Source organism: Lucilia cuprina, chromosome 3 (genome assembly GCF_022045245.1).
Source record: "Lucilia cuprina isolate Lc7/37 chromosome 3, ASM2204524v1, whole genome shotgun sequence".
NCBI classification, from domain to species: domain Eukaryota; kingdom Metazoa; phylum Arthropoda; class Insecta; order Diptera; family Calliphoridae; genus Lucilia; species Lucilia cuprina.
Window position 1 is genome coordinate 675,842 of NC_060951.1, and position 13,259 is coordinate 689,100.

General features: G+C 25.5%; 1 protein-coding gene across 1 annotated transcript in view; it reads right to left on the reverse strand.

Moving 5' to 3' along the window:
* The window catches only part of LOC111683756 (high affinity cGMP-specific 3',5'-cyclic phosphodiesterase 9A), a 110,416-nt gene that overhangs the window by 17,830 nt on the left and 79,327 nt on the right, over positions 1-13,259 (reverse strand). Inside the window, exons 5-7 of the mRNA XM_046946022.1 lie at positions 9,120-9,445; positions 2,171-2,322; positions 346-453 (exon numbers count right to left, since the gene is read on the reverse strand). Of these exons, the coding sequence (XP_046801978.1) occupies positions 346-453; positions 2,171-2,322; positions 9,120-9,445 (586 nt within the window). The remainder of the gene's footprint in view (positions 1-345; positions 454-2,170; positions 2,323-9,119; positions 9,446-13,259) is intronic.

Consider the following 13,259-nt stretch of genomic DNA (forward strand, 5'->3'; position numbering starts at 1 on the left):
AAATTAAAACTAAAACAATTTTATAAATTAATAAATTTTATAAAATTTAAAAACCTGGTAACCTTTTTTGCTGTGCAAAAAAGTAATAAACTTTTAGTTGCTTGATTTTATACGAGTACCACTTAGACATTATGTGTGTGTGTGTGTTTTTTTTATATATATTTTTTTCACAAAACTCTAGTAGAAAAGTTTTCCTTGTTGAAAATTGAGATGAACAACAGAATGCATACAAATATTTTTCTTGTTCAGTAAAATAAACCATAAAATAAATGTAATTCTTTTCCTTCTAAGTCTTTTTTTAAATTTAATGTATTTTTTTTTCATAGAATGTTGTGTTTAACTTACTTGAATGCTTCTCTACTAAAGTTTCTAAAAATATTACAGTCTGGATGTTCCAATAAACGAAATGCTATCGAGCAATGATGATTTTCTAAAGGCGATATGTCGTTATAGCTAGAATAAAGATAAAATATATTATATATATATTAGAAGAAGAAAATCTATATTGAAAAATGTTAAGTTAAATAAAGTTAAGTTAAATAAAGTTAATCTTTTTATTTGTAAAAAAATGATTTATAAATGTGTATAAGTGAAAATATGTTTTGTTGAAAAAAAATGCTTTTAATATAGGTATTGTAGTGACATATATGTATATAGAAAATGCACTGACAATAAACATTTATTTTGCAGTCAGTAGAGATACGTTAAGTAATATAATGTAATTTTTTATGGTTTCTTTTGAATTCTGTTAAAAAATTTCTTAGAAAACTTATCATGTTAAAGAGATTATTACGTCAAAAGATGAACAAATGTAAAGCTCTCTTCCTCACCCTATTGATCATTATTTACCACTTACGCCTTAACTACTTAATCGACTATTGGCTAGACTATAGGGAAGACTAAAGGCAGGATTATGGGCTAGACTATAAACTAGAGAATTTAGTATAGACTACAAACAACACTATCTACTAGACTATAGACTAGACTATCTACTAGGTCCTAGTCTCGACTATAAACTAGACTATAAACTAGACTATAGACTAGACTATAGACTATACTATAGACTAGACTATAGACTAGACTATAGACTAGACTATAGACTAGACTATAGACTAGACTATAGACTAGACTATAGACTAGACTATAGACTAGACTATAGACTAGACTATAGACTAGACTATAGACTAGACTATAGACTAGACTATAGACTAGACTATAGACTAGACTAGACTATAGACTAGACTAGACTATAGACTAGACTATAGACTAGACTTTAGACTAGACTATATACTAGACTATAGACTAGACTATCTACTAGGTCCTAGTCTAGACTATAAACTAGACTATAGACTAGCCTATAGACTAGACTATAGACTAGACTATAGAATAGACTATAGACTAGACTATAGACTAGACTATTGATTTGACTATAAAGACATTAGAATAGACTATTGTCTAGATTACAGACTAGACTATAGATTTTAGGCTATTGATTAAACGATATTTGATACCAAAGACAATTTATCTATAGATTTCGCTCTTGTGTAGATCTCTATTGTAATTTGTTGCAAAATAAACCAAAAACCTGTTATTTTTAATATAAACACAACATGAAAAAAATCAATACATTTACTGTCAATCGATAACTGTAAAACGAATACACATCCATCAATCAGTATAAAATAAATCTAAACAAGAGGAAGAGCATGTTTACATACAAGGATATACACTTAAAAATTTGTATGTATGTATGGCGGCAACCAAAAATGACAAAACATTTCAATTTGCAATGCTTTAAGTCATATAAAGACAATGTGTACTTGTGTCATTTTCAACTTTCTCACATAAACTTTTCCCCCAAATCATGGACATAAACTCGAACTCAAACAGACAAACTGTATTATAAAGTATCTAACAGATACAGCAATACACATGAGTATAGTTAGCTTAACAAACATTGATAATTAAAATGATTTTCCATACACTTATTGGGAATTTAAAGTGATAACTAATGGACATATACTCAGTCATATTTGATTGGCAGTATAGTATAAAGGCTGGAAGATACTTGTCCCTTTTTTCAGTCCTAACGCTCTCATTAGAGTATGTTTCACTTACACACATTTACATACATATGTTTATGTATATTCTACATGTCATCCATCCTTACCGTAAAGCCAATTCTGTACGAGCATTTATTTGATAAATATTGTTGTAACCAGGATGATCGAGATCATGACAAATACAGGATACCAACAAAATTAGACACTCCAAATCACCCAAACGTTGTAATAAATTGGCCTGACGTGTTATGCCATACATCTGCAAAAGAAAGAAATGAAAGAACAACATATATATTCATGTAACTTAAGTATAAATGATTAAGTTAAAAAACTGAAAAAGAAAAAAAGTAAAAAATTTCAAATTCAATTTATTTTGTGTAACTAAAATATTTATGTGAACAACAGAACTTTATTTTTAAATCGCTAAGAATATAAAATACCAGCTGTTGTTTTTTAAGGGGTTTTGTTTATTTTTCCTAACACTCTTTCTTGCCATTCAATACATTTTTTGTTTTGGGTATGTATTTTGTTTTGCCCAGAAAAAAAGTATTAAAAATTATTACTAGTACAAAATCCTTTTGATAAACAAAACGGCAAAAAATTGTCAAAGTTTGTTTGTTTTTTATTCGTTTTTTCCCTTAACTTTATTTGGTTTGTTGTATGTTGTTTATGTTAATGTTTTTTCTCTTTTTATTTGTTTTAAATTTGTAAGCAATAAAATTGATAAAAAAAAATTCTAAGAATATTGGAAAATTTTATTGAAAATATTAAGATTTTAAATCTTAAAACAAATTTTCATATTAAATTTGTTCTATAAACCTTTGATAAATTGTTATAAATAAAGAAATACAAGTTTTGTTTTTTAAAATTTTTATCGTTCTAGAGTTACTTTTTTGGTTAGCAGTTTTCTTAAAAAAAATAAGAAAAATACTAGTTACAGCTATTGTTTACATTGTTGACATTATGTAAATTTTTACATTTTACGTAAAATTTTTCAAAATCCAACTTTTTTAAACATTAACTTAGTTATTTTTAAAAGTTTACATTGTTGACAAAATGTAAACAAATCAAAACTTTTATTCATTTTTAAAAGCATCTTTAAATTTTAATTTTACTTTGTTGACATTATGTAAACAATTAAATAAATTGTTTTTCTTATGAAATTTAACTGTTTTTGATATAAAAATGGTCACTTTAAAGTATTTTTTACATTGTTGACATTGTGTAAACAAATGAATAAATTGAACTTTTTAAGTTATTGCATTGTTTTTTACTTATAAAAACTTTTTAACTTTATGTAAACAATTAGTAAATAGTTTTCTTATTAAATTTAATTGTTGACAAAAAATGTAAAGAATTCGGAAAATCCTTTTTTATTTAAAAATGTTAACATTTCAAACAAACAGATAATTTGTTTTTACATATTACTAGTAATTTACATTGTTGACATTGTGTAAACTATTGTATGTTTTTAATTTTTTTAAACAAAAGATTTCTCAAAAATTTAAAACAAAATTTACTCACACTTTCCCTAATAAAACTGCCCTAAAACACACAATCGTAAACTTACCAACACAGACAGACCTAATCAAACACATACATACAATAATTCTGTATTTGCACAAAAACTTTATAAGAAAAATATTTTTGCGATATTTTCTTTTTTGTTGTTAACTTCCATCAATATGATACGAAAAATAAATTTTGAAAAAGAAGAATGAGAGAAGAAATAAAAAAAGCGAAATTCGATCAAGAATAATTTGAAGGATTTCTACAGAAATTGAAACGTAACTTAAGCTTGTTAAAAGTCTGTGGAGAAAACGTTTTCTTGTTATTTTTTTATTTTTTTTTTTTTTTGCTATTTTATTGATGAAAGTTTTTTTTTAACTGTCAACAATTTACTACAACTTGATTTCTTTTGATTTGCTAAAGTTTTTTTCTTTTTTTCGCAATGCAATTTTTTTCTTTTTCTTTTTGTTTTTGTTTTCGTTTTTTTTTTCTTCTTAACAAAAAGAATTTCTCACTATGGTAACAGAAGCCATCATTGCAATGTGTATTTTTGCATTGAATATGGAGAGTAAAATGACAGGATATTACAAACATGAGTTTCTTTAGTACTTTCTTAGTTAGTTTTATAACTAAATATATATTTATCTAAAAAGTTAGCGGCAATAATACGATGAACATAATGTCTCTAGAGTTTAAGTTTAACAATTTAAAGTTATGTTGTTTTAGCACCGATGTGAAATAATAAGTTTTCTTTTTTAAATATAAATTGTAATTTTTTTAATTATATGCATCAATTGTTTAACAAAGAAAAGAAAATTATTATAAATGTTTCAAAATAGAGATAAAGTAAGAATTAAGTTGATAAAACGACCACATTTATAATAACAAGTTTTTGAAAAAAAAACTCATTCACGTTTTCTACAACTGAAGTTTTTTAGTACTTGTTTGCTTTATGTAAAAATATACCTTGTTGACATGAGGTAAACAGTATTAAGAGTGTAGAATTTTCTATAGAGCTTAGTTATGCTAGGAATTCGTTTTCTTTTAACGATTTTTGACATTATTTGTCATTTATTTACATTGTTGACATAATGTAAATAATTGTCAAAAATAATTTTTTATTAAATTCTTTTGAATCTAACCAGTATTTTGCAGTATTTAATTTTATTTATTTACATTGTTCACATTATGTAAAAATTGTGTAAAAAAGGTAAAATAAAAAAAATTTCATAGTTAATTTCAACAATATTTTTTCTAAACAAATTTTGAATTTTTCAAAATTATACATTGTTTTTTTTTAAAGATAAAATGTTTAATAATTTAATAAAATGCAGTCAAGAACACTATTTTCTGAATCGTTTAATTTTTTGACATTATGTAAATATTTTTTAAACTTTTTCAAATTTGTGTTAATATGTAATTATTACTTATTGTTGACATCATGTAAACAATATTTACACCATAGCTTTGTAGACATTATGTAAACAATTGTATTTTAGATAAATTCTTAAAATTTATAAGAAAAAGAATAGATTTTTTAATTGTTTACATTGTTGACATCATGTAAATAATGTAAAAAATTTAACTTTTGCTTCAATTTTTGCAGAAATCATAATTTTTAAGTTTTAATCTCATAAAATATATTTAAATAAAATAGTTTTTTCTGCTGTTGACATCGTGTAAACATTGTAAAGAATGTAAGATTTGTTTGGATATTTTTTTAGAAATATTTTTTTATTAAATTTCTTAAAATCCATATAAAATCATATGCATTTTTTTAAAAATTTTCTAAATTATGAAACCTTGTACGAAAATGAATTTTGTTGCCCTTGTAACTTATAACATCTGCCATTTTGTAGAAACGTCTATCTGTTACTGTTTTACCTGCACTCCTACAGGGGGTAACAAATTTTATTTAAATTTACTTTTTCAATGTATACGTTTTTACTCTGTTGGTCGTGCTTGTTGATTTTCCTATTATTGTTTGACTTAAGCATAAATCTGTTCCCTTTTAGCCTATTTGCATGCAGATGGAAAATTAGCATTAACAACAACAAACACAAACACACAAGCATTAATAACCGAGGCTAATGTAAACGTGTTGCAAACATCTATTTAAAACTAGTACAACGTTTGTGTATTTTTGTTGGCCTTTTTTTATATGAAACTGTAAATGTGCATTCATTCGATGGTTTGGCCACGAATTGTGGTTTAGTAGTTTGCCTTAAATCCTTAAATCTAGTAAGTAGATACAGCGAAAAAAATGACTATGAGAGAGACACTATTACTAAAACAACCGTTATATGAGTAAACAAACACATAAGCAAATACATACAAAATATGCATGATGATGTCCTGTAGCATTTAATGTAAAATATTTTTTCCACATTGTTATAGTTTTCATATCCAACATCCTCAGCACACAGAATGCTCAGTGTTGTATACAATTGATGACTCTTGGCCATATACTGGTCTTGGTTGCAAACATGACTTTATGGTCCTGCAATTTTAATTTTATTTATTAAGCCTTTTTTTGTGCAAAGTGAGTGTATTGGTATGCCTTTTGCTTAAAATATTTTAAGGCAAATTTTAGTTGTACTAGTACAATCTATAATCGATAGATTATTTTAATATAATTGAATTGGCAACATAATGTGTTTATCGTTTAGTGATTCACATTAAGTGCTGTCAGGACTATAACTTGAAAAGCTCAATTTAAAAAAAAGGATTATGAATAGTAAATGTAGAGGAGAAAAGAACATAATTGTTGTTGGGTAAAAGGCAATCTAAATGATATGGTTTTATGGCTAAAGAAATAATTGTGTTAGGAAAAGTAGAATTTAAAAACATATTTAAATTTTTGACAGCGTTGACTTTGAGGGAGTTTGATAGTTGTTCTCAACTTGTAAAAGTTTATCTTATCACAGTTCGTTTAACTAATAAATGACAGTCTATTTAATATTTTTCTTATACTTTTTTGCAAGTTATATATTTTCTCCACCTTTCTTTATATCAATGTGTCCTTTACAACATCAACAGAAAATCTGCCTTAACTGATGACAGTTCATTTACTTGTTTTCTAAATAAAAACACTGTCAATGCATCATTATAAAATGACACAAAATCCACATAATAATATACTAAAATTTATAAAACATATAACACTTAAAGAAAAAGTAGCATAATAAAAAATTAAAACAAAAACTAAATTAAAGTTTTTTTTAATAATTATTTTTTTTTAATAATATAAAAAATCCTTGTTGAGCTTATTATTTTATGTATACTAATATGATAATTTCTTTCAGTGTTTTTTTATAAAAACATTTTTTGCACTTAAGTTGCTTTAACCATCATGTATTTATTTGTAAATTCATACATTCATTCAGAGACACCACTCGTATCCAGTTTATATTTACACACATTATTAAGCCAGTTTTCTTCTCATAACTAGGTCGAATATGCTAAAAGGATACTTAAGTCTTTGGGGCCTGCCAGTACTTTCTTTCAGTTTTATTATTATTATCTTTTTTTTTCTTTTTGTATTTTTCTTAAAAAGATGATTATGATGTCGTTGTAGTGGCTAAAAATTATGATGATGATGTCGTTGACGACGACATAAACATTTTTATCTTTTTATTTAAATGTATGAAAAAAATATATATAGAACAAAAAATACTTGTGCTAAATTTGGTGTACATCAAGTGCATGTACAAATGCATTTGTGTATGTAAATTTTTTTTAATGACAAAAATTTAAAAAGAATGATTCTCAAATAGATCAATTTAAAAGTAAGATTTTAGGTAATTTGTCTTAAATTTTCTAAAAGATTTTACTAATTTTTATAATTTATTACAAAGTTTACATGAGGTATTTCATTGCTGTAAGGTTAAAATTTTTAAATCTTATTATAGAGTATTTATTTCTTTAATATATATTAGTTGTCTATACAGTTGCATTGTTGACATAGTGTAAACAATTGAATGAATTATTTTTAAAGGCCTATTTTACTAAAATGTTGTCTAAATTCTAATACTTTTAGTATATTTTACATTTTTTACAAAATGTAAACATTGAAATTAATGGAGTTTAAAAAGTTAATATTAAAAAAATAAAAATGTGTCGTTTTAAAATAAAATATTTTCTTACGTATTCTTACATTGTTGACGTAATGTAAACAAAATCAAAAAAATTTTTTTGGTTAAAACATTTTATTTGTTTTATAACTTTGAAATTTTATGGCAGTTTTTTTACATTGTTACATTTTTTATTTACAGTGTGTAAATAATTGAATTAATATTTTTTAAGATTTTTTTTTTCTGAATTTTGTAATTTTTATGTAATTTTTACTTTATTTTACATTATTGACATAATGTAAACAATTGCATTTATTAGTTTTTTGTAATTTCAACTATTCTTTACAAATTAATATAATTTACTTCATTTTACATTGTTGACATGGTGTAAACAATGTAAAAACAATTGAAATTTAGGGCTTTAAGAGTAAAATCTTAAAAAAAATGTTAGAGAAATGTTAACAAAACTTATGTTTATATAGTTGACATTATGTAAACAGTTAAGTAAATTTTGAAAAAAACTTATGTTTTTATAAATTTATTTTATAATAGTTTACATAACTGACCTCATGTAAACAACTGATTTTTTTGGAGAAAAATTAAATTTTTATTGAACTTTTAATAAAAATTGAAGTAGTTATAGGTTTGTTTTAGATTTTTTAAACTCATTTTTTTTTAATAATAAAACCTTTAAACGAACTTTATATTTTATGTATACCTTTCATGTAATATATACAACATTTGTATTCAAAGGTAAGAAAGTACAAACTGTACATATACACGAAAAATTGTCATCATATTAATGAACATTTTTGACAAATAAGCCGGAAGCCAAAAACATGTTAAATACAGCAACCAGTCAATCAAACCAAACTGAATCGAAGCAAAACCAAACGAACCCATCAATACCAATAGCATTGCCTCATTGAAATATGAGCCAATGACACAGAGGCTTAGCATATACCCAGAAATGTAATTGTTCGAATTTGATGATGACGATGATGATGATGATGATGGTGATATTAACCTAAAGCACCCACGAACAAACTGGGCTAAGAGATTTTGTGGTTTTTGTCTATTGAATTAACAGATATACTTACATATATACGTACATACTAAATAACTAAACATTATTTAACATTAAACTCAAATCTTAGGAAATTTGTATAAAGTAACAACTTTACCTTTCAGGTTAGCTATTTAATTTAGGTTTCTTGTTTAAACTTGTATTCTCTTTTATATTTTAATTTTCCATTAGCTGTCAGGTTGCTTTTATGTAAAAAATCAATATAAATAATTAGAGTGTGTGTGTGTGTGTGTACTTCCTTATTAACTAAATTTCAATTTTATAAGTAAAATTGAAAGGTTTTACTTTATTCATTAGAAAACAGGAAATATAAGCATCCATACAGCTAAGGTTACTTTTTTGTAAATTTACATTTAATTTAAATAATGATTAAAGCTTACAACTTACCATTTGCGCCACACAAAAACAATGACGAAAATTGTGAAACGGCACCTCATTGTAGTGTTTGTACACCTCGTACAGCCATTCACGCAAAGTATCGATGGGTAGATTAAATTTCTCTATAAAACCTAATTCGATAAACATAGTTTGCATTAGATGTATGATATCAGCATCACCCCAGTCATAGGAATCGAAGGCGGGAAAACGTAAAGCATGACGCACCTCTTCCGAAAAGTTGGTATCGCAAATTTCCAAAAAACGTTTCTTAACCTCCTGATGCTTTGGTAAACTACTTTTACGATGCGGTGGACCCATGGGACGTTTAGAAAGACCTAAAATTTTAAAATTAATAAAAAAATTAATAAAATTTTTTTATTTTTCAAAATTTATTAAATACACAACAGAAATACTGGAAACGCTAATATAAACTTTATTAGTTTTAAAACCAGAGATAAGAGTAGCATGTTGTTGTTTATACAAAAAAAAAAAAGAAAATATATATTAAACGGAAATACTAAGGCCAATTGATAACGGAAATTAAATTTGTATGCAACACTGCTCAACTGTATACAGCATACGACTTTGAGTCTGTTAAATAGAAACTGTAGTAAACTCAAACTTTTATATATACAGACAAATAAGGTAAATTACCTTTAAATAAACCAGCTTAGACTGATTGAATTTCCTAAAACGACAACACAACCTCAGGATTTTCTCCACTTACTAACTAATTTTAGTTAAAAGGAAAAACTTTTTTTTACTAATTAAATCAATGCATAAACGTAGCAAGTTTAATGGTTAATGAGTTTCATTTCTAATATATAAATAAAATAAAGATTACAATGTAGCAACTACAAACGTTTGGTTAGTAATTAGTAACTCCCTAACCTGCTGCAACAGTTTTTGTTTTTAATTTTAATTTAAGCTAATACATATAAGGTGATTGCTCTCTTAGAGCTCCCTTAAAAAAACAAATAATAAATGAAAACACTAATAAATATAATGAAAGAGATAGGTAGCTACAGAGAAAGAGTAAGAGTAAGAATTTAATACAGTAATGTATATTTGCAACAAAATAAATCCACATTAAAATATAAATTGTTGCAGCTGTTTCAGTCAAATGTTGATGATGCAAGTCATTACCTTAAACCAGCTTAAAAACCCTGAATCAACAAAGTGCCAAGTAGTTGGAAAAGATGAAAGGAGAGGGAAAACAAAATAAACAAAACAAAAGTATAAAAGAAAAACCTTCATTACATTTAAATTACTTATTGTTAGCATGAAGAGAGTATGCCATATATAAAACAACAAACACTATGTTGCAATAATGTACAGAAAAAAAATGTGGAAAAATTTTATACAAAATGTTGCTTGCAACAGCTCTACAGATCATTAAATTTGCATGAAACAAACAAAGAAAGAAATGAAACTTCATACCACTTTAGCAACTCCTACATTGTCTTAAGGACAACCAAATTGTAAAAAAAAAATCCCAACAACATATTAAAAAGAAAATATTTATAATAAAGTATCAAAGTCAACCATGTTTATTACATGAAAAGTATAAAAGAAAAACACCTTGGGTGTAAAGTGTTAAATGTGTAAAAGAGCAAAAAAAAAAGTGTTAAGGCTTCACAAAACAATTTAATTTTATATTTTTTATCGGCTTTTAGCAAACCTCAACACACATTCCTTTCTTCCCCTTTCCCCTTTCCCCTTTCCTGTCAACCAGTGATTATGTTTGTGTTCATTCTTAGACACCTGCCATGTACATACAACCAACAACAACCATCAATTTCAAAGTTCATTTTCCTACAGCTTCTTTGCAACACATCAATTCAGTTAAGTTTAATTCCCTTTACCAACAACAGCAAAAAAATGGTTGCTTTAATTTTGAAAAACAGTAGAAAACTGCAGACCATTGAAGTAGAAAAGTTACGTGCTTTTCAGTTTTCAATCGTCTAAGAAAAATTTTTTTTTTGAATATTTTGTTAATATCACATGCCGGCACACACACACTGCCACTAATGCCCAGATAATCATTTATTCTTCCTTGTAGTTAATAGGTTTTAGTAATTCGTTGCTGGAATCAAGATCAAACGCAGTATTTCCTTTTGTTTCCCTTGACTGAATATGTAGTGGGTGAACTGTTCAGTTTTTAGTTTTTAGTTTTTAAACATAAAATTCGAAAATCTTTACTTTTTTTATGGAACAGATTAATTTTAAGGAAAATTCTATGAAAAAGTACTTTTAAGTAAAGCTTAGATGTAACTCTTGCAAAAAATAAAAAACCCTTTTTTAAATGATGTTTTCTACATTTTCTTTAATTTCAAACTAAATTCAATAAAAATGAATGTTAACCCAAAAAGTATTTTTTTGCATTTATAATACAAACTTTTGTTTTAAAAATGTGTATTAATATCTCAATATTAATCATTTCCTAGCAAAAACTTTTCAAACGTACCCCGTCTTTTGAGCAGCAGCTTACACACACACATGAACATTAAAAGCAATCGACTGAGATTTTATTTACGAGATATTAGATAAAAAACTTAACATAATGTACGAGTATTTGCTGCTGCCCTAAAAGATGTATTAGAATGTTTTTTTTATCATACCAGAATGTCTTATCCTTGTATACACTCATGAATTATCAACACAAATAAAGAAGAAAAATTTCATTAAAATTATTGGAATTTTTTTGTTTGTTGGATAGTAGCTAACGGAAATGGAAATAAAAGAACACAGGAAATGTTCATAAAATATATAAAGGATTTATTTAAGAAAAAAAAAAGAACAAACGTAATGTGGTAAAAAAAAGTAATAGGCAAATATATTGTTAAAGCCAAAAATAACAAGAAAATCTATTTGTAAACCTCCATTAAAGGCTTTAAGGAAATTTTAAACAAAATGTAAACTAAATTCTTTCTGAGAAATTTAATTCTATTATAAATTAGAAAAGGTTTTTTTTATTTTATTATATGTTAATATTACTGACACTTTTCTTTATTTATTATTTTGTTAGGGCTTTTGTTGTAGAAACTTAATTGTTTGTCTTTCAATTGTATGTTTAATTTCTTTTATAGCTCTAATAAAAGTAGGATTATTTTAATTATTTGTTATAAATAAATTTAAGTTTATACAAAATTTTCAATTAAATGGTTATTTGCTTTCTTTGTGTTTAACACAAAAATGTCAACACAAATTTAACAAATATTACCATGACAGCTGAAACAATAGATTCACTCCAACCAACCTACACTTTTAAACAACTAAATATAGGCATAAAATAACTGTTAAGCTAGCGTTAATGAAAATTAATGTTAAAGACTCGTTAAAGGCAAAACGAACTTACAAAGAAAGTTTCAAAAATATATATCTTTATTACAATCTTTTTTGATTTAATACTTTTTTTGCTGTGTGTGTGTGTTTCTTGTAACAAATTCAAATTAAAAACAATTTAATACGCGTGTTTTGTGGGACCAAGATGTTTACCTAAAAAATACAAAAGATGTTGTTTACAAAATCAGACATTAAATAGCACAGTTGAAAGATGAAAAGTGTTTTTGTTAAATGGTATATAGAAGGCGTCAGCCTTCTTCTTTCATGAGCCTGATTTATATGGAAATTTAGTCTTTAGCCAGTAATTAAGTTACTGAAATGCTGATAATCACTTTGACAGCCAGTTATATTTGGACAATGGTATTAGTGAGAATTAACTTTGTGGCAAGAATAAATTTTAAATAAGTTGTAGAAATTTAATAGAGTAAAGTTTCAAGTTTGTGGTTAAAGGGAAGTAAAGCATAAGGGAAGAGTTTTAAGACAAATTTAAAGAACTAACAAGTAAAATATTTAAAATTTGCCAAATTCTAAACAGTACTTAATATGGCTTTTTAAGGTTAAAAGGACTTAATTTTATTGATTTTATTTCAAGTAAACGTATACTTGTTATTTATTTGCAAACAATTTAATATTACGTATACGTAACCTGTTATATATAAAATCATATATTATTGCCTACTTTTAGGTGTTGTCAATTAATGTAAATTTCGGTACGTATACTTAATATAGAATTGACAAGAATTAAACATTAAGTATACGCCAGTAATGGTTTGTTCTTTAAAGCAAATATTTAGAGAAAATATA